Source organism: Macrobrachium rosenbergii, chromosome 35 (genome assembly GCF_040412425.1).
Source record: "Macrobrachium rosenbergii isolate ZJJX-2024 chromosome 35, ASM4041242v1, whole genome shotgun sequence".
Lineage (NCBI taxonomy): Eukaryota > Metazoa > Arthropoda > Malacostraca > Decapoda > Palaemonidae > Macrobrachium > Macrobrachium rosenbergii.
The window spans coordinates 361004-387470 of NC_089775.1; the positions used below are offsets into that span (position 1 = coordinate 361004).

Genomic DNA, 26467 nt, shown 5'->3' on the forward strand with positions numbered 1-26467 from the left:
TAAAAATAAATACAGTTTATTTTTATTTTAAAAATAAATACAGTTTGTCATTTTTATTTTAAAAATAAAAATAGTTTATAATTTTTATTTTAAAAACAAATTAAAAAAAATACAATTTATCATTTTTAACTTAAAAACAAAAACAATTTGTCATTTTCTTATACTAATGACTTATAGGGGAATGCAACACTATTTTTGCTCATTTTTTGGTAAGGCAGTACATGTTATTTTATTATATGTATTATACATTAGCAATAACACTCCTGTATCGAGTTTGAGAGAGAGAGAGAGAGAGAGAGAGAGAGAGAGAGAGAGAGAGAGAGAGAGAGAGAGAGAGAGAGAGAGCAGGAAGCCAGCGTGAGGCGTTGTTCGTATGCCTGAATATTGCACGAGACGTACCGATCTTTTGAAGTGAGAGACAGACACCTCTCTCTCTCTCTCTCTCTCTCTCTCTCTCTCTCTCTCTCTCTCTCTCGCATTGAACGCTATCATTGTAGGATATATGTCCAGCCCAAACCCTAATAATATTAGATTAACCACCGGAAAATATCTATAAAACAAAGAAGTGTCTGGAAGACATCTTGTGCCCCAGAATTGCCTAGACCAGAAACTAGGAACAGAATTATGCAAAGAATTTCTCCCGTAGGAGGTTAATATCTTAGGTGGGCGGCAGGCCGCCGTAGCCTGTAGCTGCCGTGATGACCTGCGTGGGTGCTGTCAGGAGAAACAGGTCGTGAAGAACCGAAGACACGTTGTAATTTCTGTCAAATTCTGTTGCACTGAGGTTGCTAGCACCATGATGATACCTGTTCCTAGTACCTGGGTGTTATATGTCACTGTGACGTGGCTTTCATAGCAGGTCACCAGTCCAAGGACTGACCAGTTCAGAGGGCAAGGGAGAACCCCTCACAGAGGGCGTCTGAATCCAGCAGGTATCGTGAAACCTGGAGCATCTAGGAGGAGCCGTCACATAGGTATACATGCTCTGCATACACTACTACTACTGATGTTGATGTGTCTCTGATGTCATAACATATTGACTTTTTAGAGAAGGTCAGGTGTCAGCCTCTATTGAGAGGTCATAGGTCAGGTTGCTATTGTGTTTGCCAACTACCTTACAGGTGTCTGCGTGTGATGGTGTGGGAACTGTGGTGGTGGTGCTGATAGTGAGGGGGAAATATAGGTTGGTTTTGATAGAGTGATGCTGATAGTGATGGGGAAAGTAGGTTGGTTTTGATGGTGAAGTGAAATGGTAGTGTCTTGATGTAGTGAAAATGTTATGGTGTAGAGACTGTGATGGTGGCTTTGATAGTGAAGGGAAAAGCAGGTTGGATTTGATGAAGTGAAATGATAGTGTCTTGATATAGTGAAAATGTGATGATGATTTTGATGGTGAGGGGAAAAGCAGGTTGAATTTGACGGTGAAGTGAAATGACAGTGTCTTGATATAGTGAAAATGTAATGATGATTATGATAGTGAAGGGAAAAGTAGGTTGATTTCGATGGTGAAATGAAATGATAATGACTAGATAAAGTGAAAAGTTGACATTGAATAAAGTAGGTTTATAGTGAAAGCTTCCATCGTTTGATTTGCATTTGATAGTGAAAACGAATCACAGCCACTTAAAATAGTGAAAGTACAATGATGGTGAACTGAGATAATGAATAAAATAGCTATATACTGACCACTTTCAAACCTTGGATGAAATCTAATAACGATGATGATAGTGTCCTAAGTAGGTTAATAGTGACTTCAGAGTGGTGAAGTATATAGTTAAAGGTGATGAGTTTACGCACAATTTAAAGGTGATGACCAATAGGTCACAGAGAGAGAGAGAGAGAGAGAGAGAGAGAGAGAGAGAGAGAGAGAGAGAGAGAGAGAGAGAGAGAGAGAGAGAGAGAGACCCACTCAATGCCTATTCCAGAGAGCTTGGCTGCAACCCATCCTTAGGTGGGCTGTATATATTTTGGGGTATGAGGAGGACCCGGCTTAATGGGGACACGCCCACTTTATGTTTGTGTTTTATGATGGGTTGTCGTCCTCTGAGAGAGAGAGAGAGAGAGAGAGAGAGAGAGTTGTGGATGCACCTCCTGCTATAGACTTGGTTACGTAATGTTTATTGAAGTCATCTCTTCTTCTTTGAAAGACCAGGAAAGGGTCTGATGGCTGTAGCTTAAAATAGCACAGAGAGAGAGAGAGAGAGAGAGAGAGAGAGAGAGAGAGAGAGAGAGAGAGAGAGAGAGAGAGAGAGAGGACCACTCCCAGTTACGCTCCGTTTTCCTTCCCAAAAACTTCCTGTACTGCCCAGATACTAGATACCACAGAAAGAGAGAGAGAGAGAGAGAGAGAGAGAGAGAGAGAGAGAGAGAGAGAGAGAGAGAGAGAGAGGCTAATAAAACCAGCCCATTGAATTTGACAATTCTGTCCCGTCACCTTTAATAACACGACACTTTTGAGAGAGAGAGAGAGAGAGAGAGAGAGAGAGAGAGAGAGAGAGAGAGAGAGAGAGAGAGAGAAACTATCGCTTTTAGCCTGCTGTCCATTGACAGCTGACAGACCCACTATCTATCATAATGTCTGTTGACGAATCTGGGTCGGATTTCTGGCCCCATTGTGGCCCCAGTGGCAACCCAGTGTATATATTTGAACGTTCCTCATCCTAGGAGACTGACAGGCCTGTATTTTGAAGGCTGGGGGAGGGTGGGGGATTATGGGAGTATGGGAATAATAGAAGTCTGGACAGAGTTCCAAAGCCTTGCAGTGAACTGGTGGTACTTTTGGGGATTACTGTACACATAAGTCTCCCTTTTATTTCTGTCTAGACTTGGGATAGATTGAAGTGTGTGTGTGTGTGTGTGTGTATATATATATCTCAGCCCGGATCAATCAATCATAAGGTCGCGGCGCTCAAGCACATGAAATATTCAGTGCTTTGGCAAGCAATGCATATATATATATATTTATATTTTCCCCTCCATGCATAATTCATGCGGCTCCCTGCATCTGATGGAATTGAAATACTGGATCCCTGGAACTGCCTTTATTTTTTTTTTTTGTTTTATCTTTAAAATTTTCTTTTGGTGGGAGACTTTGCTTTTCGGTCCAAAGTGAATTTTTTCTTTTGTGTTTGAAGTTTGCAAAAGATGAACTAATTTGAATGTCATGCAAGGTATCGTCTTCTCTCTCTCTCTCTCTCTCTCTCTCAGCAGACATCATTCATTACTTATAATCTATTGACATATACATACAGTGATGATTAATGGTTATAATGATTCATTACCACTCGGCAGATATTTTTTATCATTCCTTGTAGTCATTTTTATATTATTATTATTATTATTATTATAATTATTATTATTATTATTATTATTATTATTAGTATTATTATTATTATTATTATTATTATTATTATTATTATTATTCAAAAGATAAACCCCTTATTCGCAATGGAACAAGCCCCACCCCAAGGGGGCCACTGACCTGAAATTCAAGAAGCTCCCAAAAAAATTATGGTGTTCATTTGAAAAAAGTTACAGAAAATAATATGAAATACAGAAAGCAGAGTTCAGTTTGTGGAAGGCTCTGCAGATCTTCTGTTCTTCACTGTTCTTCACTGTTCTTCACATTCGACAGACTTCACAATACTTCCTCCTTCAACCCAGAATCCCATTCTTTTCAAGCAGAGTCCCTCCTGTTGCATTTTGCACTCCAGAATCCTTTTTTGCATCAACCTTTCTCCCTGCAGTCACCTCCCTGTAGGAGAGCTTCGTGTAATCCCTGAGATACTTGTGGGTATTCAGGTGTTTTCATTAAATCTTGTCCATTGCGTAGTATTCTTTACTTAATCTGTTGTTTCATTCAGTGGAAACCTGAGGTAATCTGGGTTTCCATTCTCTAAATCTCTCCATTCCTCACACCACCTTTTATTTCCTCTTATTGAATTTGTGGACCTTTCCTTGAAGTTAGCATGCCATCAACATATCCCATTTGCTAAATATATATATTATTAAATAGTTTTCCTAGAAATCTATGGATTTCAAACAAGCAAGACCCTTTGCTATACATTTTTCTACAAGGCTTCATTCTCATCTACCTCAGTGTCTTAACAAGTGTGTTTGAATCACCTAGCACAACCACCCTTGCATGTTCAGAGTTTATTAAAAACATTATTTCAATCTCAGTGTTTTCTCTTTCAGAACATAAACCCACTTTTTTTCCTTGTCATTTAATGGTTTGTGGTCATATACTGCCAATTATCATTTAGTAAGGTGTAGATCTCTCTCTCTAGATCTCTCTCTCTCTCTCTCTCTCTCTCTCTCTCTCTCTCTCTCTGTTAATCAGCGAAGAAGTGATTTGTGACGGGGCTTGGTTGATGCAAATGAGTAAGTTTGAATGTTGACTTTGTCAACATACACAAAGTCTTGTAGTCAAGTAGTTTCTGTAATGAGAGAGAGAGAGAGAGAGAGAGAGAGAGAGAGAGAGAGAGAGAGAGAGAGATACAAACATTTTGTGTTGTCCTGGAAACTTTCTATGTAAGGGTCTCACCCAAAATTATGCATTTGAAGGTTGAATCTCCTGTTGACTGGTAGTTTGCCTTTTCCTCTGTAGCCAACCTTGCAGTAACAACATATAAGTATATATATATACACAAATTAATCAATACTTATTATATTGAAATGCCATAGATAATAAGGCATCACACCCTTAATGACAAGGCAATTAAAAGTCAATCACTACAGATATGACACGTAACCCCGAAAATACCAAAGGGGTGGGGTGGGGACTTGGCGTCGAGTTTGCGCGCGCGCACGCAAGGTCGATAATACGCCCGATTCCGACGGGATCTTCGACCTCGCGGGCGTGCTTCCTCAAGCACTGTCTCTTGCCCCCCCCCCTCACACCCCTCCCACCGCCCCCCAAAAAGCAGGTTGTGAGAGAGCAGGGTTGCCAACATGACTTGGTGTTTACTCAGTGTTGCCAATTTTTTTAGAATTTAAAATTATATTTAGGGGATTTATTAATAATTCCTTATTGATTATTAATGAATTTTTAAGAGAATTATTAAGAGAATTATCGGCTTTTAGACGAATTATGTGGAAATTATATTAATTTATGCATCTAGGGAATTAGAGAATGAAATATTTTTTTTAATAAATGTGAGTTTCTCACCTAAGTCATTATATATATATATATATATATATATATATATATATATATATATATATATATATATATATATATATATATATATATAAATTGACTCGTGTATGTGAATGTGTTTGTGTGACGTTTGTGGGTGTTTTTGCCCATTCGTCTGAGGCGTGGGCACACCAGACTCGATTTGCAATTCAGCCCGCCCCTGGGCTACCCCATACCCACAAAACCACCCCACCAAAGTCTCCTCTCTCTCTCTCTCTCTCTCTCTCTCTCTCTCTCTCTCTCTCTCTCTCTCTCAATCGATACCTCACACCTTTGAAAGCTGCCCGACTGACGGACAGACATTCAGACACAAACGCCTGGTCTCCAGACCCCTATATCAATCGGCGTTTCAAATCCGTGACTGTATGAATTAACACATTTTGTGGGTGCTTGCAATTGCCTGGCGTTGTGCCAGCAGACAGTATGTCTCCCTCCGAGCGCCTGCCTGCCTGCCTGTTGCGTGCTTGCGTGCCTGCTCCTGCTTGCTTGCTTGCTTGCTTGCTTACCTCTTTCCTTCCACGATTTGCTGAAGAACTTTTCGTGGGGAATTTGAGTGAGTTTCAGATTTTGGGGGGGATTTTGTGTGATACGTCTAGGGGGCGTTTCTGGGGTGGACCTGTTCGGGAATTGGGGAGTTTTTGGGGGTCCGGAGGTAGGTTTTACGGTTAGTTTGGAGTTTGCGTTTGTTCGTGTTTGTTCCTGGTACTTTTCGGGGTGTACGTTTGTTCCTGTTTGTTCCTGATACCTTTTGGAGTGTGTGTTTGTTCCTGTTTGTTCCTGATACCTTTTGGAGTGTGTGTTTGTGCCTAACCAGATTGCAAAGGATGTCACCAAGCAGAAAGTCACTTTGAAACTTGCCAAGAATTTGATCAAACACAATCCATCCAAAGCTCTCTACGTAACTGACAAGTTCGATCCTTGCAACCAGTCTCCGTGACCTTATTCCCCTGGTAGGTGACCTTTCCACAAACGCTTGTTGATTTAGCAAACCCGAATCTTTGGTGTTTAGTGATGGTTTTGCTACGTAATCGAAGTCAGAGATGCGGTTTGTGGAGTAGAGAAATGAGGAATATTATAACTTTTGGTTTGTGTTTTAAAAAAGTGGTTTTATTGTTATATATTTTATATAAATATATACGATATATATGTGTGTTTGTGTATATTAACCTCATTAAGAGTTCATTAAGCACCAGCACGCTTCTAATTACACAATTAGAGCTGGACGTCCAGCCTCATTGTAACCCATTCCCACTTAAACCAGATCGCTCTGGTTTGTTACAGGGTACAGAATTAGTTACAGGATTCGTAAGGGTTCTTAGGTCTGGTTTGTAATCCTGGATTCAGATTGTCATGATTTCTTAGGGCTCTGTAATCCGGGATTCAGGCTGTCATGAAAAAATTAAGTTTATATTTTAATTATTAGGCCACCTTGCTATTACATAATGTAATTATTCTGTAATGTAATTAGTCTAATACATAATTCAGTGGTCACTTAAAAAAATCTCTTAATTTTCCAACAGTTTTTGAATTCTTAAATACTCTCTACCCTCTTCCGTGCTCCCAGGTCTGCAGAGATTTCTCTCTCATGGCCGCCCTCAATTTTCTTGAAAGCTTGACCTCTAAAATAATAAAATTAAAATAAATTTTGATTTTGGGAGATTTTATCCCGGAGAGTTTTTCAACGTTTGGCCAATCTCTCTCTCTCTCTCTCTCTCTCTCTCTCTCTCTCTCTCTCTATTCCACTTCTGTAGGAGGCCCTATATATATATATCATAGTTCCATTAAGAAGATGGTCTCTCTCACTCACCTCCTCCTCCTCCTCCTCCTCCTCCTCCTCCTCCTCCTCCTCCTCCTCCTCCTCCTCCTCCTCCTCCTTAATGGACGCCTCCTCCCTCCCCCCCTCTATACAATTTGGGGTCTTCCTTTTCTCACTATTGTCTTCCCAAAGTGCCATTTCTCAGAGCTGTGACTTCCCTCTTCTCTCTCTCTCTCTCTCTCTCTCTCTCTCTCTCTCTCTCTCTCTCTCTGTATTTTCCACTTGGAATTATGTTTATTTTTGTAATTTTTTTCCTAATAATTTTCAATGTGCATTTCAATAATGCATTTTTAAATTGTTGAGCTCACTCTCCTTTATGGTAGTTAATTGTTTGAATTAACTGCTAACAAAAGCAAAACCATTTAAACATTTCTGATCAACTGTTTGCTCTGTATATGTGGCGCAAGAACGATTGAAAACGGGAAAAAAATATTGAGAGGGTTAGGTTAAGTGAAAGACTGGATCGTGGTTTTGTGAAGTGGTTTGTTCATGTGGAGAGAATGGATGACAGTAGGCTGGTGTAAGGTGTATACACTGTAATCAAGTCATTGTAAGTGAGAGGAGAAACAAGAAAAGTAGATTGTCGGATAGAACGAGTGAGAGAGGTTTAGGATAGTAGCAGTGCCCCAACATCCAGGAAGCACGAAAGTATGTGGTACATAGAGGTGAAAGTATGTGCTACATAGAGATACATCACATGAGAACATTTCTGCATATGTCTGTATATTTCTCCTTCTGCAGAAATATAAGTCTGAGGCAGCCTGACATACAGGGAAAGTTTGTACAGACTGAATTGCTGTAATCTATTTTGTTGTGAACAGAGACTGAAAGTCATGTATTTTAAGATAGACGAATATCTGATTCTACCAGAGCCTCAAAAGGTGAATGTACACAAGTCTAGTTTTTGGTAGGTGAAGAAAAAGGTGCCCAGGAGTGGAAGATGGGAAAGGAGTGGTTAGGATTAATTCCAGTGAGTGACAGATATGTCAGTGAAAGGGGAGAGTGTGGTAACACGAACCATTTCAGAGGAAAGGATTCCAGGTTAGGAATGAAAAGGATAGAGAGAGAGTGAGGAGAATTAATCTAACCTTTGAAAGGGTTTTTGAAATTACAGGGGAAAGGATTTATGAAGCCTAAGTTAGGAACTAATAAACGCTCATTTGTAGGAAAAGGTTCCAGGGTTCTATTTGTGGAGGAGGAATTGTAAGAGAAATGATCCGTTTTACATATCTACTGAAACAGACTACAAAGTCATAAGATTTTATGGAACAAATACCAATATGTTTGTGTAAACATGTTCTCAAGTAAGTGCAGAAGCAAGAAATTAGTTATGGTAGCTTTTGTACAGGTATAAACAGTGAAGAGTTCTTAAGTCATTATGTTAAAGGTAAAAATAGTGACCACCATGTTATCTCGTCTCAGGACCTCTGATTTGGCAGCGTACAGCCTATGTTTGGTGGTGTCTCTCTCTAAACTTTGTAGAGAACAAGGATTTTGACAGTTAGATGACTGAGCCTTCTGCATTTCAATCCAGGTCGACCTTTTATGTCATTTGCATAAATCTATACTCTGAATCTTTGAATGGCAAACCACGGCCTCACTTTTTGAAAGTCTCTCCAGATCCTTGGTTTTTTGAAGTCGTTTGGGATTGGTTTTTGCCCTGTGTACCTTTATGAAATTGCTTTCTGTTTTGAAGTGCATATTAGACCTGTAGTATGTCTGTTTGTGGGACTGCTCAGATTCCAAGTCATGTAGTTTTATCAGGGTAATATGCCTCAATTACAGTTCACATGAAGTGTAACGTCTCAGATTAATGATCTTCAATTTTTATCATTTGGAAATCTCTCTGAATACCATATTGTCACTTGGGCAGTTACCAGGAATATTAAGCCCTCTTCGTGTTGTCTAGTGGCAGACCTTCATTTTCCAGCACGAGGTGACCTTTAATTAGAATTCTCACGTACGAATATTTTTATTAAGAAATTTTATAACAAACACTATACGTTCATCAGCAAGGAATGCCGAAAAGGAAGTAGAATTTGTACTCAGGCACAAACCCTTCACGAAGTAGAAAATGTTGGAAGAAGATTTTAAAAATAAATAATCTAATTCAGATTTCAACCTTTACACTATAGGAGAGGAGCATCCCCAAATCTTCTTGGATGCTTGGTAGAAAAAGGCTTCTCTTTTTACAGAAGTAAACTGAACACAGAATTAGATGTTACTTCTTTATTTCACCATTTGGTTGTTTTAAGAGGCCGGCAGCGGCCTTGGGAGGTGTGGGCGGAGGGGGAAGACTGAAGTCTTCCAGGAGGCCGTTGTCGTCCATCACGTCTTCAAGTAGAGGGATGACCACGTCTTCTTCTCCCGTCTGCGTCAAGAAGGCGGGCAGGGGACCCAGGGGCGGGGGTGTGCCGAACGACTGTGGCGGTGAGGGGACCGGAGCCGCTGCGGGAGCCTTGGGGCTGAATCCCAGAGGAACCTGAGGAGGAGATTTAGGGCTGAATCCTCCTCCGGGGGCAGGCGCTTGTGTGCTGAAGTTGATAGGAACTTGACCGGGAGAGCTGAATGGATTCTGCATGGGTGCAGCTGGCGGGGGCATGGCATCGGGGCCTTGATGCAGGATTGGTCCCATCGCTGTTCCGATCGCCGAGCCGATTGAAGGACCCATCGGAGGGGCGGCAGCGGGGGCGTTCATTCCGACGGCGGGGCCCATTGCGGGTCCGAGGGTAGGCATGAAACTGTTTGCCATGCCGGGGGCTGGTCCAGGTTGTGTCATTGGTGCGAAGCCTGGGAATGGACTAGAATTTTGCATCTGGGGCGGCTGAGCTTCTGGCGCAAGTGGTGCTGCGTTGGCGTTGGTCGGCCCGACTTGTACTCTCAAGTTCATGACTGGCGGCGATGCGTTTTTGTTAGGTGCCTCTTGTGCTGACTGTGTTGGGAGTGTGGCTGCGAAGGAAGGGCTCAGGGGAGGGACGAAAGTGGAGGCAAAGCAAGGTGCCGGTGCCGGGGCTGGTTTGGCGCCCCCTGCGGCCGGTCCTATTGCTGGTTCTAGGGCGGGCGCGAGTCCTGGGGCTATCGTCGGGGCTGTGGCTGGTTTTGGTTCGGGCGCTGGTGCTGTTCCTGGGAGGGGACCTACTAGAGTTTCGGGCTTGGCTTCTGGTGGTTTAATTCCGGCGGCCTTGGGAGCTGGTTTGGCTAGAGGCTCTGGCTTGAGGTCTGCTGGCTTTGGTGGTGGCGTTGGCAGAGGTTCTGCTGGCTTCTCTGCGGCCGCGGGCACGGGTTCCAGCGCGGGCTCTGGTACGACGGGAGCAGCTTTGGGTGCAGGCTCAGCCGGCTTCTCCTTGGGTTCAGGCACAGTTTCAGCTGGCTTGGGTGGTTCCTCAGGTGCTTTTGTCACTGGTTTGGGGGCGGGTTGTGGTTTACCTTTGGCTGGTGCTGGTGCAGGTTCGGGCTTGGCCTCTGCTGGTGCGGCAGCAACGGGCTCAGGCTTAGCCTCCGCTGGCTTTGCTTCCGCAGGTTTCGGGGCTTCGGCTGGCTCAGCCTTTGGGACTTCTTCTGCCTTGGCCTCTGCAGGTTTTGGGGCTTCCGCTGGCTTCGCTTCGATAACCTCTGGCTTGTCGTCGGGCTTTGCTGGTTCCTCTATCAGTAGTGCTTCCTCAGGGGCTGGTGCAGGCGCGGGTTCCTTAATCGCTTCGGGTTTCGGTTCCTCCTTCGGCTCGGCCGGTGCTTCCGCCGCCTTCTCCGCTGGCGGTGCCTCCGGCTTGTCCTTTGGTTCCTCTTCCTTCAGTGCTTCCTTTATCTCGGCTTCGATTGGTGCAGGAGCCTCCTTCGCCTCGGGCTTGGGTGCAGCTGCCTTCTTTGGTTCGTGAGGTTTCTTTTCCTTGGGCGGCTTCTTTTCCTTCTTGGCCCCTTTGATGTCTTCTGCGGGAGCAGCAGCAGCAGCAGCAGCTTCCTCGGCCTTTGGTGCAGGAGCGGCCTCTTCAGCCTTGGTTTCAGGGGCAGCTTCTTCAGGCTTTGGTGCAGGAGCAGCTTCCTTGGCCTCTGGTGCTGGAGCAGATTCTTCAGCCTTTGGAGCAGCATCTGCGGGAGCAGCTTCCTTGGCCTCTGGTGCAGGGGCAGCTTCTTTGGCCTCTGGCGCAGGGGCAGCCTCTTCAGCCTTTGGTGCAGGGGCAGCTCTTCAGCCTTTGGTGCAGGGGCAGCCTCTTTGGGAGCAGCTTCCTTGGCCTCTGGTGCAGGAACAGCTTCTTCAGCCTTTGGTGCAGGGGCAGCCTCTTCAGCCTTTGGTGCAGGGGCAGCTTCTTCAGCCTTTGGTGCAGGGGCAGCCTCTTTAGCCTTTGGTGCAGGGGCAGCTTCTTTAGCTTTTGGCGCAGGGGCAGCCTTTTCAGGCTTCTTTTTGGGAGCAGCTGCCTTTTCTTCCACTGGGGCAGCAGCCTTTTCTTCACCTTCTGGCGCAGGAGCGACCTCTTCGGCCTTCGCCTCAGGAGCCGCTGCCTCCTTGGCCTCTGGTGCAGGTGCAGCAGCCTTTTCTTCCGCTGGTGCGGGGGCTGGCGCCTCAGCTTCTGGTGCAGCAGCAGGAGGCGCAGCAGCCTCCGAATCTTCCGCAGCAACAGGGGCTTCTTCCTTTGCTGGAGCGGGCTTCTTGGGAGCCCTCGGTTTCTTCTCCTTCGGAGGGGGAGCTTCCTTCTTGGCTTCTGCGGGGGGTTCCGCGGCAACTGCCGCCGCCGCCTCCGGTTCTGCCGCCGCCTTCTCGGGTTCGGGAGCCTTCTTCTTCTCCTTCGGAGGCTTCTTTTCCCTCTTCTCGGGCTTCTTCTCGTGCACGACTTCCACCGTCTCGATGACGGGCATGAACGGCTTCTCGGGCTCCTTGGGTGGGGCGGGGGCCTTCTTCTCGGGCTTTGGCTTCCTCTCGATTATCAGGTCCGTCGGCATCGCCAACGGGGGCACGTCCAGCTCCAGGGGCTCCCCGCCCCTGAGCCTCCTGAGTTTCTTCTCCTCGGCAGGGGTTCTGTCGGCGTTCGCTGCTGCCCTCCTGTCTCTCTCTTGCTGTCGCTTCAGGAGGCGCCTTTGCCGTCTGGACGTGTACGGTCTGCCCTCCTGCGGAAGTAACTGAGGGTTAAGACAATGAAAAATGGATTCTCTGAAGGGTTTCTGTAAATCACAAAAGGCATTGAAAGGTTTAGGACGTCTCGATAGCATGTGTAGGTAAGTTACATAAGGTTATTTAATCTCAAACGTGTTTTTATATTACATATATTGAGAAGGAGCAATTGAAGGCTCACGTGTGCATGTATTAATGCCATGCAAAATTTTAGTAACAGTTTTATAACTAGGACTGGCTCTGTTGATCTTAGGTGAGCATTCAGGTTTAACTCGAGTAACTTGAACAGTGTACATCTGGGAAAGATGGTAATCTTGTCTCAGGTAAGCACCAAAGGATAGTAATTATTTCAGGTAGGTCAGGCAGCATCACTGAATATCTCGAGTATTCTTATCGTAGATGACCACCTAACGTTATTTGGTGGCATGTAACTCAAGGACTTGTTGAGGTACCATTTACAGGGAGCATCCAAGGCACTTGTCAGTATTCATTGGGGTGGGTATCTAGGGTACTTGACAGTATTCATTGAGTTGGGTATCTAGGGTACTTGACAGTGTTTACTTAGGGGGGTATCTAAGGTACTTGACAGCATTTGCCTAGGTGAGCATCTAAGGTACTCGACAATATTCGCTGAGGTGGGAATTCAGGGTATTTGACAGTGATTACGTAGGTGAGTCACCTAGGGTACTCGACAGAATTCACTCAGGGTAGCATCTAGGGTACTTGACATTAATCAGCGGGGCGGGCATCTAATGTACTCGACAACATTCACTTGAGACGAGCATCCAAGGTGCTCAGGTGAGCAAAAAAATTCACCCAGGTGACCCCTTAACTTGAAAGGACCTACCCGAGGCAGGTAACGCAGCCTACCCGTCCACCTCAGGGTATTCTGAACTGAGACGAGAACCTAAGAAGCCCTGACCAGGGAGGACTTACCATGACACTGTACCACCAATCTCTCTTGAGCTGGTCCTGTTTATACTCCTCGAGACCCTTCTCGAAGGCGGCCCAGGCACCCTCCCCTCTTTTGTGGGCTGAACGACCCGTCATTGTGACCCTGGAATAGTATTCTGGGATGAGAGAGTGTTTTATGGCTGGAAAATAAATGTGAAGTACATAATGTATACTATAAAATATTATGAGGGGGTTAAAACCTACTGATATTGTTTTGTACAGTGAGATATAGAGATGGGTGAATATTATTACTAATTATATGAAAATAAATATAAAGAATATGATTATGAAATAATATTGAAAGGTTAACAAGGTACAGATATTGTTTTATATAGTGAAAAATAGTGATAGGTAAACATTACCAATTGCATACAGTGCAAAAGTAATGGGAAAATATTACCGGTATATTATATCAAGATGAATTCATATAAAATGAGATACCAAAAATAATTATTCAAATATTTTGGATGTAGGAAAAAAATTAACAATAAGGCATGATAATGTATTAAAAACTTCCATATTATATCTTGTGTATATTATTATTATTATTATTATTATTATTATTATTATTATTATTATTATAAGCACATCCAGTTTTGTAACATTTCATAAAATATTAATTTTTTCATTAAAAAACTGAAGTTTGCATTGAATATTTTGTAAGAAATCATATATTTTGTATGAATATATCACACAGAGAGAGAGAGAGAGAGAGAGAGAGAGAGAGAGAGAGAGAGAGAGAGAGAATATGGCAAAGTTCCCCATGCAACCATTTTCTATTAAGGAGAAGCAGGAGCAGTGAAATAAGGCGATGATTTCCCTTAGAGTTTTGTGAACTTAGAATCTACTATATTGTAATAATAGGACTCTCTCTCTCTCTCTCTCTCTCTCTCTCTCTCTCTCTCTCTCTCTCTCTCTCTCACCCATCTGGGATCATTAAGAAGTGTTATAAATAAGTTATTTAAGTGTTATCTAACACTTGAAACTCTTTCCTCCAAGTTGCACCTTTACTCAAGGGGTTCACTTAGGAATAGGATCCTCTCTCTCTCTCTCTCTCTCTCCTCCAGGAACAAGAGGAGGAAGAAGAGAGAGAGAGAGAGAGAGAGAGAGAGAAAGCTTCGAGCAACAGGAAGAAGCACTTGTTGCTCTCTTGCAAACCTGCACCTTTTTGCACTTGTCTGGGTGTTTCATGTTGCGTTGGTCTTCGTCTCTTGGTTCCTAAAGGAAAAACAACCTCATATATATATATATATATATATATATATATATATATATATATATATATATATATATATCTTTAAAGTAATATATTTATTTTAAAGTGCAATGGCGTCACGAGTTCTGATTTAACCTGAATTTATTTCCATCCGTGCGTCATTCTCCCCCCACCCCCCTCATGCAAGCGCGCTCGCGCGCATCATGCGCTTTCCCCAATGCTCTCACACACACACAGGCACATCCGGTACCGTGCCTGGGCTATATATAGACCTGAGGTCAGGGAATTCGTGGGGCCAGAGAAAGAGAGAGAGGAATTGATTTTTGTGCTAAATAAATATTGTCTATAAATCAGTGTGTTTGTGAAAGTGTTTTGAAATCTCTCTCTCTCTCTCTCTCTCTCTCTCTCTCTCTCTCTCTCTCTCTCTCTCTCTCTCTCTCTCACATTAATATAACCTTTATATATGTATATATATGCCCTGGATTGAAATAGTTATATATTATAAATATTAATGTTGGAATAATTTCTGTAAATGATCGTTTCTTATGTGATTATTATTATTATTATTATTATTATTATTATTATTATTATTATTATTATTATTATTATTATTATTATTATTAATGATGCCAATGCAGAATTAAGATAAAAATGTTAAATTAAAAACAGGATTGAAAAAGGAGGATTAAAAACAGGAGGAGGAGGAGGAGGAGGAGGAGGAGGAGGAGGAGGAGGAGGAGGAGGAGGAGGAGGAGGAGGAGGAGGAGGAGGAGGAGGAGTGTATATCTTTGCGGATATTTTGGGTAGGTGCCAACCAGAGGTGCCTCCACGTGCTGACGAGTGCCAACAATTTCAGGTGCTGCCACCTATCTTATTTTCTCTCTCTCTCTCTCTCTCTCTCTCTCTCTCTCTCTCTCTCTCTCTCTCTCTCTCAGAGACCTCACGGAGAGAGGGAGGATTATAGTCTATTCTCGTTCAGACATCTCGTGGTGGTCCCAGTTACTTTGGGATCGAACCCGGGTTCGTTTACTCAATTCTCCTGGGTGCTCACGTCCTCCCTGGGGGAGAGAGAGAGAGAGAGAGAGAGAGAGAGAGAGAGAGAGAGAGAGCACACACATACACCATAAATGTCCAGGGAAACAAGCATGTCAAACATTTCACGAAACACGGAAGGTGATAGAGAGTTCCAACATCTGTAAAATGTGAATCATAATGATATATTATTGGTTTCTATGAATCACGTGGCAGAATTCTTGTCTCTCTGATTCACGAGGTGTTAATCTTTCCATCCTGTGATTCACTAGGCTCCGTCTGTGATTCATTATGATGTCATGGGTGATTCTAGTTGATTCTTTTCGGAGTTCCAACCGGATTTGGAGTCAGGCGTTGAATCCTAATGATTCTCTGAGGTAGAAAGGTTTTGTTATGGTCATAGAATCATAGATTCTTTTATATGCTCTTTGTCGAATTGATTCTCAGTATTATCACGAATCACCAAATATTCTTAGATGCCACTTAACAAACCGATTCCCAGTTGATTCTCAAAAGTATTAGTAAGGGTTACCGCGAATCACGCAAGGTTCTTGCGATTCTTTGGTATAAAATCGATGAACATTCATTAACGAATCTAAGAATCACTGATTCTCATATGTCATAAGTGGCTCCTAGAATCCAGAATCCATTATTGTTTATTAAAGAAAGCAGAGTTCAATACGAATCACCCAAGATTCTTTATGGAGTCTCTGGTATAAAATCGACGAACATTCACTAACGAATCAAAGACTCACCGATTCACAGATGTCCCTAGAATCCAGAATCAATCATTGTTGATTAAATATCCATCCCAACACGATAAGGTCGGTTTTAGGGGAGGGGGGAGGGGGCCAACTAGGACACGACATCTTCTCTCCTTATGGGCGAGTGTCCTTACGTAACGCTTCCCAGACTGACCCACGGAACTTTATTGTTGCTGTTACGTAACAAGCTCGAGGTCAGCTGCAGGCTGCTGCTGCTGTTTCTGCTGCGACGTCTGTGCTGATGCCCGACCGTGCCCCGGGGTATGAGGGTATCACCCTGAAGGATGCTGGCTTATAGGGAATTGGTATGCAGAGATGGGGACGCCTTGGATGGAGCCTGTCCGTTGGAGCTTGCTTATGAAATCTCTCTCTCTCTCTCTCTCTCTCTGCAGTTGGCACCGGGACAAATGCAACCAAAGAAGAATTTTGTGGTTTTTGATGCCTCTCTCGAATGTGGGTGTCGGCTTGCCAGGCCAATTTGAATTGAGGGACGAAATATTTCAAGTTTATTATTATTATTATTATTTTTAATTATTATTACTATTATATTAGAAGTACAGATTCAACCCTAAATGTCTCTTAATTCTCGAGACAAACTTTGGTGGCAGTATTGGACGAAATAGAACAGGGAAAGACGAAAAAAAAAAAAAATCAGCAAACATTAATATATATACTGGTATATACACACGCGTCAAGTTTGGTATAAATCATAACTGTGTTAAATTTCTCTCTCTCTGAACCTTGTCGCTGATTAAAGGAACCTGTTGTTTGTTCGTCAAAATTCACTTAATCCAGAACGATGTCAAAATCTTGTAACACTAGAGAAAATCTCTCTCTCTCTCTCTCTCTCTCTCTCTCTCTCTCTCTCTCTCTCTCTCTCTCTCTCTCTCTCTCTCTCTCTCTCTCTCTCTCCCACAAACACAAGACACCTTTAATCTAATTCCACTGGAATTCTAGAACCCGTGTCGCCTGCCCTGGTCTGAGTCCTAGGAGGGGCGTAGGTGATCAACGGGTAAAATCAGACAGGTACCATCATACGTATAAACACACACACACACAAGATATGATGTTTTTAATACACAGTATGTGAGAACGGTCTGTTATTTAAATGGGAATATATTTGTGTGTGTGTGTGTGTGAGAGAGAGAGAGAGAGAGAGAGAGAGAGAGAGAGAGAATCTAGATTGGTATAAGACATGCCCTCAGATTTTTGAGGTACAAAGAGTTCTAAGATCATAATGTTTAGAGAGAGAGAGAGAGAGAGAGAGAGAGAGAGAGAGAGAGAGAGAGAGAGAGAGAGAGAGAGAGAGAGAGAGAGAATCTAGATTTGATATAAGACATGCCCTAAGTTCATAATGTATAATGAGAGAGAGAGAGAGAGAGAGAGAGAGAGAGTGAATCACATGACAGGTGTACAGTGCAATTCTAATTAGTGGGACGAGCCAAATATATGTTACCTATATTCACTCTATATCAATGGTTGATGTACCAATTGGTTTATCAGTGATGTCTATCAATAAACCCAAGGTTGGTTTAATCCCTTATCAGTGACCATGATCAAAGATGGAGGTTTATCAGTGGTTTATTGAAGTTTGACATCAGAAGTCAAGGTTAAAATTTGGTTTATCAATGGTTTTAACACTTGTGGTTCATCTGGTGTATATATCAACTCTCAAGGTTGCCTATGGGTTATCAGGTTTATGTAACGCCAAGGTTACCCCTGGTTTACTCTCTCTCTCTCTCTCTCTCTCTCTCTCAACCACCATGACGTATTGCGTGTCGTGGCCGAGATTGTAGTAAGAAATGAATTGAATTTCTCCTTCCCCTCCCTACCAGGATTTGTTTCCTTAGAGAGAGAGAGAGAGAGAGAGAGAGAGAGGATCTTGAAACAACATAGAACAAAATTGTCCAAAATGTTCACAAACATGAAACAATAAAAAAAAAATAAAGGTATCCATTTGCTTAAGAACATCAAATACTGGTTGTGAATATATACCAGTCCCTTCACCCCCCCCTCCCCCCCCACACACAAACCAAGTGTTTGTGTGTGTGTGTCTCACCACACGTATAATCCCCTGCCTCCATTGTCTGTTGGTGAATTCTGATATCTGCTCCTTTCTCGGTCTGTGAACCTGTCTGTTGTGACTTATTTTTATTCCTCCTAGGGACAGGAATCACTTAAGGCTTCGTGTGTGCGCGTATGTGTGTGTGTTTGTGCGTTTGTTACGTTCGGGTCATGTTTGTGAAGGCTAGAATAGATTAATTTATTCTGAAGGTGTCTATATGTGTGTGTTGGGGTTCTGTTTGTGTGTGAATTTGGCAGGTTTTAGTGTATGTGTGATGAGGTTTGTGCGTTTGTGTATGATTGTATGAAGTGTGTGCGTTTGTGCATGTGTATGTGTGTGAATTTGTTTATGCGAGTGTAACCACTACTTGTAAGGTGTTTGTGTGTATGTGTGCCTGTGTATACTAACTTTGGTTTGTGTGTGAGTGTAGCTGTTTGTGTTTCAAGATAAATGTTTGTGAGAAAGTCACGTAAATGTTTCCCATTGGAACTCTAAACAATATCAGGTGAGATTTCTGAGAAAATGTCTGGAGATTTCTGAGAAAATGTTTGGAGATTTCTGAGAAAATGTCTGGGGATTTCTGAGAAATGTCTGGAGATTTATGAGAAATGTCTGGAGATGTCTGAGAAATGTCTGGAGATTTCTGAGAAAATGTCTGGAGATTTCTGAGAAAATGTCTGGAGATTTCTGAGAAAAAGTCTGGGGATTTCTGAGAAAATGTCTGGAGATTTCTGAAAAAATGTCTGGAGATTTCTGAAAAAATGTCTGGAGATATCTGAGAAAACGGCTGGAGATTTCTGAGAAAATATCTGAGTTTCACTTGAAAGTAACAGATTATGAGAAAATATTTTGGATCCACTTGTGAGTAACTAAGTTTATCGAGAAAACGCCGCGATGTTGTCAGGAAATTCCTTATATTCACGCGAAAACGCCTCAGTTTGACGAAAATGGTTTCTGAGAAAATTGAAAATGTCCTTTATTGTCTAATTAAGGGTTTTGGGCTCGTGACAACGCCTCAGTGTGTTAGGAAAATTTTCCGGCTCAATGTGAAAATGATTTTGATTCCTGAGAAAATGTGAAATAGAAAGATATTTCATTTCACATGAAAACACCTCACATAAGAAAACGTTTTGAGTTAAACCCGAAAATAGCTTAATTTGAAGATGAAAATGAATCAGTTTCACACGAAAATGCCTGAATTTAGTCGAGAAAACGTGAACTAAAACCAAATTTGATTGCACGCGAAAACACCTTAATATCACCACGTAAGAAAACGTTTTCAACCCCACTCGACAACAGAGTTATTTAAAGAGAAACGACCCCAGAAAATATATCTCATTTTTGCCAGAGAATGTTCAAAATGTCTCCGAGAAAATGTCCGGCTCTCGGCGGAGTATTTTGGCTACCCGTGAAAATGTCTCGGAGGAAAGTTGGCAAGAAGGAGCACCATGTGTCTGGATATATATAGAGATGGCGTGTCACTTGTAATTGGGGTGAATATATTCACTTGTGGAGGTGATTTTAAAGGTAGATGAAGGGGAAAATGCAGGAATATAATATTTTGGGAGCCAGGGTCCAAAATTGGGTAGCGGGGTGGTATGCCCCACCTATAAATGCACACTTTTGTAATATATATTAGATGTTTGTGGTAAAAGATCATTAGATTTTTGTGTGTTGAAATAATGAACAAAAATTAATCTTATAGTAACACCATGTTTAGTGAACCCAGCCACGAAAATCATTTCAGCATCGACCAAGTGATATTATCTTAAAATTATCTTAAATATAACACAGATCACTCCAGGCACTTGTAACACTTATAAATGGCACTTGGAAAAGAAGATGTACTCGACGTGAATTGTCCCAAAAAAAAACAAACACCTCTTTTAGGCCCAGCAAAGAAAAGTGCCATCTCTCTCTCTTGAACGAACAAAATCGAGTACAATCCATTTTCAATCCTATTTCTCTATTTCAATTGTATAGATGACTGTCTGCAACACTCACCGTCACTTCGCAGGAAACAATATATATATTGTATATATATATTTATCTCCCTCCCTGCAGTATAACAACGTCCCGGTCACACACACAGAGAGAGAGAGAGGGAGATAGAGAGAGAGAGAGGGAAATTTCGTTCGGTTGCGACGGTGCTACGCTTGCAAATGCCCCGGGAGAGGGCCGATTGGGGTCTTTTCTACCGGGGGCTGGCGGCGCTCGTAGTGGGGCGTTTGTTGTTGACTGGGCCAGGCCAGAGAGAGAGGGAGAGAGAGAGAGAGAGGGAGAGACAGAGACAGAGACAGAGAGAGAGAGAGATTTTACGTAACTACCTAACCGGGTTATAAGCGGATGCTACGTACTACAATTCCACGCTTCTTCTTCTTCTGCTAGTTCTTGTGCTTCTAGTGCTAGTTTCTGCTAGTTCTTATGCTCCTTCTAGAGCTAGTATTCCTCCCGGTGTTCCGAAAGGCCATACGCCTCGACCCTGGTGGGCCCCACGCCCCGAAAATACCCCGGAAGTACCCCGAAATTGCAAGCAGATTTGACCACACTGTCATATACCCCCTAACCTGACATATTATTGATGTGTTCGTATAGTTTCAAACTCGTGCTCTTGCGTAGCCAGGCAGCGGCCATCTTGCCACTCCTCAGCCATGCTGCTATGCACGTTTCTCCTTCTCCCTCCTCCTCCTCCTCCTCCTCCTTCCTCACTCAGTCTCCTCACTCCCTTCCCTTGCATGTTTTGGTAATCCCTCCCCCTTCCTCTATGGGACCCCTAAACCGTGGGGGGGGGGAGAGGCCACCAGCCAATCACACCAACACAACAACACTTCCTCTGTACCAACCCCCTCTCTCACTCTCCCCTCCATTAATGACCTCTCTCTCTCTCTCTCTCTCTCTCTCTCTCTCTCTCTCTCTCTCTCTCTCTCTCTCTCTCTCTCTTTGGCACCTCATACCATTTTTGTAGGCTTATATTTTTGTAGGGCTGAATATATATATATATATATATATATATATATATATATATATATATATATATATATATATATATATATATATATATATATATATAACCCCACATTCACCATTGACCAGAATTGAAGGACTGTATATCAAAATATATACTTAATTAACAGTGTTTTTGTGGCCATTTGAGACGTCAGAGAAAACTATTAGATTATGCTGAAGATATTCATGCATATAAATATATATAATTACATAGATATGTATATACAGAGGTTTGGTTACAGGAAATAAAGAGATTAAGTTACATCTGCATGACAGGAGACTCTAATATGTTTGTATACATCAACATGATGTTTTGAAAGAAGTCAGATAATAAATTTAATGAATGATCTAAAATGAATTCAAGGCAGGCTCGATGGAGTGAGTACTTTCGAAGAATTGTCAGGTGTGGATGATGTATTAGAGTTGATTGCAGTTGATAAGAGCATAGCTGAATGATACAGGTCGTTGGAGGTCGAGAATATTCATTTTGCTGGGATTACAGGGAAAGTGTTGCTGTATGTTGATGATACAGTGTGGCTGACCAGTGTTAGTAAGGTATATCTGGGTATTGGAAAGATCCCAAAGGATTCTTAGGGAAAATGTAACGTACGTGAATAAAGGACTTTGTATTCTGTAGTTAGTTAATATAAGGTTGAAATATACATATTTTTCCTGTATCCACTGTGTGTATATATTTATAAGCTCACTACATCTTTACCTAATCACTGAAAGAAATTCCAACCAACCCTTTTGATAACATTCCACATCTAAAACTCCACACAGTCCTTATCACTTTCACTGTATATTGACCAGGTTTTTATATCACTTAATCCCCCTTATCTCCACAATAATTGTCCTGTAAATTGTATATATCTTTATGGGCTCTATCTTAATCCTCATGAGAGGTGTCACTTCAGAATTTGTGTTGTAATCATTTTTGATGATTCCAAGTTAGATTAGATGCTTAAAGTTAAAGGTGTTTGGAGGTGCTTAGAATTTAGGAGATAATTTAAAGGTGTTTTGAGGTGCTTAGAATTTAGGAGATAATTTAAACTGTTTGAGTTGCTTAGAATTTAGGATATAAGTCAAAGGTGTTTTTTTTGAGTTGGGTAGTATTTAGAAAAATTGTTGGAGCCTGATGAAGGAATGTCTTGAGGTGGGACTACTGTTGGGGGGAGGATTTGTTGGAGGGGGATTGTTGGGGAAATAGGTTGAGGAAAGTATTGTTGGGGAGGAAAGTTAACTTTGTAGAAATCTGGGACTAGGGTAAAGATAGTGTTGGTGGATCTGTAGGTTAATGTAAGTGTTAGAGAAGGCTGGAGATAATGTTGGAGAAACAGATGAGGGAGAAGATGACATTTGAGTACCCAAGGTTGGGGAGTGTTGAAGGAAGCTGGTTGACCAGATGCGTTGGGAATGTTGGAGCAATAAGTGTTGGAGAACCTTATAAAAAATTGTTGGAGAAAGCCACAAAAAACCGATTGTTGTAGACTAAAACACTTGTTTATTAGTAAGTGTTAAATCACTTATGTAACCTAGTTGCCACTTGCAACATATTCCCAGGATATGTTGCAAGTTTTGTGACCTTTAATTTATTCATTTTTCATAAATTTATTTTTATTTTATTGATTTATTGATATATTTCTTTTTTTATTTTTCAGGTACGTGTTAAAATTATTTGGTAAATGATTGTAACGGGAAGAAATTGATTAAGGTAAGCTAGGAATTAGATTTATTCAAATTCATTCTGTTCTTTTGAATAAATTGTTCTTTGTGGGATTTATTTCAATTAGATTTATATTTATTTTCATTATTTGATGCCTCTTTCAAAGATTTAGACTGGATTTATTTTAATTTTTTCCATGAGAATCTTTTGAATTGAATTTTTGAAAAATTTATTCTGGTGTAAATTGTTTTCCGGATTTATTCTCTTATATTGAAAACAAAATTTTTGTTGTATGGTAGAAAATACAAGGGATTTATATAAGTTTATATATATATATTTATTTATTTATTTATTTATTTATATTTTTATATGTATAAACAGATAGAGCACATATTACCACCTAGAAGTATACCTCACGAATACAATACAAAGCATCAAGTGTAACCCTGGTTACACAAAGTGTAATCCACAGAGGAAAGTATACAACACCTATACACTACCTCTTAACACACCCCAGAACACAGAACTACACAACTACACCTTACACCTTCCAGTAGAGAGATATAAGATACACCTGATATTAAGCATATAACCTATACCTTGAGAAGTATACCAACCCACCTTACATCAGATACACCTCACTTCCTGTATACCTGTGTATACTACACCACTCGAAGCATACCTCTCCACTACACCTTGTTGCGTAACAGTACACCCTGCGTTTGTAAGAGGAGGGGTGTGTGTGTAAAGGGTGTATACACCACGAGAGAGATACCTACACACTCTTGGATCTTTGGAAGGATTAGCGGTAAGAGACTCTTGGCCGAGTTGAAATACTTCGAATTGTTTACCCTGGCTTGTGGAGAGAGAGAGAGAGAGAGAGAGAGAGAGAGAGAGAGAGAGAGAGAGAGAGAGAGAGAGAGAGAGAGAGGCTATCATTGTATGTTTAGATTTCATTCGTCTAGAGGCATTCAAATTACAGGTATGAATATATAAACTTATAATAGACAGGTCAGGTCAGGTCACCCCTACAAATGACTTTGGAAGGTCACAAGGTCACTGGGTAAGGGCATGGCACTGCCCAAGGTTTAGTTTTAATTTGGGTATGGGTATGCATTGTTAATTTTAATTTTTTTAAAAATCTTGTATAGATTAGGAACACAGAATTGCAGTTGGTCTCTCTCTCTCTCTCTCTCTCTCTCTCTCTCTCTCTCTCTCTCTCTCTCTCTCTCTCTCTCTCTCTGCCTTTGCAACTTAAGTGCAACTTTTAAGACTGAAGAGTGCATGCGCGTGCATATACGCCCACGCGCGCGCATGCGCGCTATGGCAACTAAAAAGATGGTGTTTTGGTATTTATTTATTATAAATGTGGACTTAAGAAAATATTAATCTTTTTCTTAAGAAAATTTTAACCTTTTTCTTAACAAAATTAATTTTTTCTTAAGAAAATATCAACCTTTTTCTTAAGAAAATATCAACCTTTTTCTTGAGAAAATATCAACCTTTTTCTTAAGAAAATATCAACCTTTTTCTTAAGAAAATATCAACCTTTTTCTTAAGAAAATATCAACCTTTTTCTTAAGAAAATATCAACCTCTTTCTTAAGAAAATATCAACCTAAAATATATTAACCTTTTCCTTAAGAAATGGGTTAATATTTTCTTGAGAAAATCTTACCCCTTTTCTTAAGAAAATCTTAACCTTCTTCCATGGAACAGTTCTCAAGAATTTGCTAAAGGTATTGAAGTGTTCCACCTAGAGAACAGGGAACTAATCCCATGTTATCCAATTGTTACGTGAAGCTTCGACACACGAGGAACACTTCCCCCTAGCTAAACCAACCCTGTTTGGGGAGCTCCTCCCCCCCCCTCTCCCCCCTAAAAAAAAAAAAAAAACACCTCTCTCTCTCTCTCTCTCTCTCTCTGACGTTCGTTCGGTAGAGGACCACATGTGTATTTGGCTGGCGCCTAGCAGTGACCTCCAGACTATTTCTCTCTCTCTCTCTCTCTCTCTCTCTCTCTCTCTCTCTCTCTCTCTCTCTCTCTCTCTCTCTCTCTCTCAGTACAACTTCCCCCATCAGTGATCCTTCACACCTTACCCTCCACACAAGACGTATAAAGAATCTTTCATTATTTCCTTCAATGAAGTGTTTTATTTTTTTTAAATCTTTCATTCTTCGGTGGTGAAATTTTTGGTTACGTGAGTTTCATTGTTTTGTCTTTCATTGTATTCATTATTTATGTAATGATTTGGGATATTCTCCATTTATTAGTCTTGCGTGAATGGCGTAGCATTTTTTTTTAATATTTCTGTTAGGTAAATAGTACTTGGTGGTATTACGTCAAATGTTGTATATACGTTACGTACTGTCTTATATTATTTTTAATTCATTATTCGATTATATCTGTTCATTATTCTAATTTTTAGTTCATCTGCTATCGTGAATCCTTAAGCATGACTGCATATTTCTGTTATGTAACAGAATAACAGAATACTGATGTTTCTAAACCATTTGCCATCATAAATACGTTTCTCCTATCTTATATTATCCTTAATTCATTCTGTGTCGATATCCATTCATTATTATTCTATTTTCAATTCATCTCCTCCTTGCAACTGTCAAAACTGTTGCCGTACCACTGTTGCATAATACGGGACGCATTGCATCTTACATCCTGCATCGAAACACTTGTTCAGTTCTGCATTGAAGCGCTTGTGTTTCGATGCAATTTCGTTTTGCATTGATCCCCCCTCGCAATCGATTCAATTTTTCGGTGTTCTCTGGTTTTTGACAGCCCACTGGTCCTGTGCTAAAGCTGGCGTGCGTTCTTCCTCCAAGCAGGAATCGATTCCGTCACGGAAAATCGAAACAAAAACAAAAACTGGCAACTCGGCGTCGATATTGCCATCTATCATGCCGAAGCCACTTTACGAAATGACAGCCTGGATGCGCATTGGGGGCGCTGTTTCTTAGCAACAAAAGTAGTTAAGGATGAAGCCACTATTACTAGTTACTCGCTGGTCCTCCCCCTCCCTCCCCACAGTCCCTCCCACCCTCTCCCCCGCTCCCACCCACCAAAACCCCCACCCCCACCCAGCGTATCCATCCGTTCAAGGAAACTACCCGTCAACCCGTAGATAGCCCGGTTAGTTTCTGGAGGTTTGGGGTAGGTTTATGGGTTGGTTAAGGGGTTGGGATTGGTCAGGGGTTAGGTTAGGGGTAGGGGGAGGGTTTGGGAGGGGGAGGGGGAGGAGGGGCGAACCATCAGCTGCTTAGCAACTATGCAGGAGAGTCTTCACTCACCTCACAAAGGGCGGCTGTTTTGGGGAGGGGTTGTTGGGGGGGGAGGTGGTGCTGTTATGCAATAGGGAACTTGTAACGGCTTTAGGGGTCCTTGGGTTGTGTAGGGGTTACGGTAGGGGTTGTAGGGTGTTGGGGTTGGGGTTTTAATAGTGGGGGGTGGGTTGTGTGTCCTTGAGACAAAAGGGCGTCGAAGCATAAGGGTAGATTGATGGACAGAAGGTGGAAAGAGAAAGGATTACGATATGTTTTGGATTGTAAGTCGAGTGTTGATTAATATTATGATGATCTGGCGTTGCTCTCTCTCTCTCTCTCTCTCTCTCTCTCTCTCTCTCTCTCTCTCTCT

The 26467-nt window shown here is 41.8% G+C and overlaps 2 protein-coding genes across 15 annotated transcripts in view; one reads left to right on the forward strand and one right to left on the reverse strand.

The window, feature by feature from the left end:
* The window catches only part of LOC136856274 (neurofilament heavy polypeptide), a 264779-nt gene that overhangs the window by 166084 nt on the left and 72228 nt on the right, over positions 1–26467 (forward strand). The gene's annotated exons all lie outside the window — the stretch shown is intronic.
* LOC136856455 (basic proline-rich protein-like) lies at positions 8973–13167 on the reverse strand. The gene is made up of 3 exons (XM_067134333.1): positions 13054–13167; positions 11259–12113; positions 8973–11196 (listed from the first exon to the last, which is right to left on the reverse strand). Exons 1-3 carry the CDS (start codon positions 13165–13167, stop codon positions 9238–9240), a joined length of 2928 nt encoding a protein of 975 aa, XP_066990434.1. The 3' UTR covers positions 8973–9237.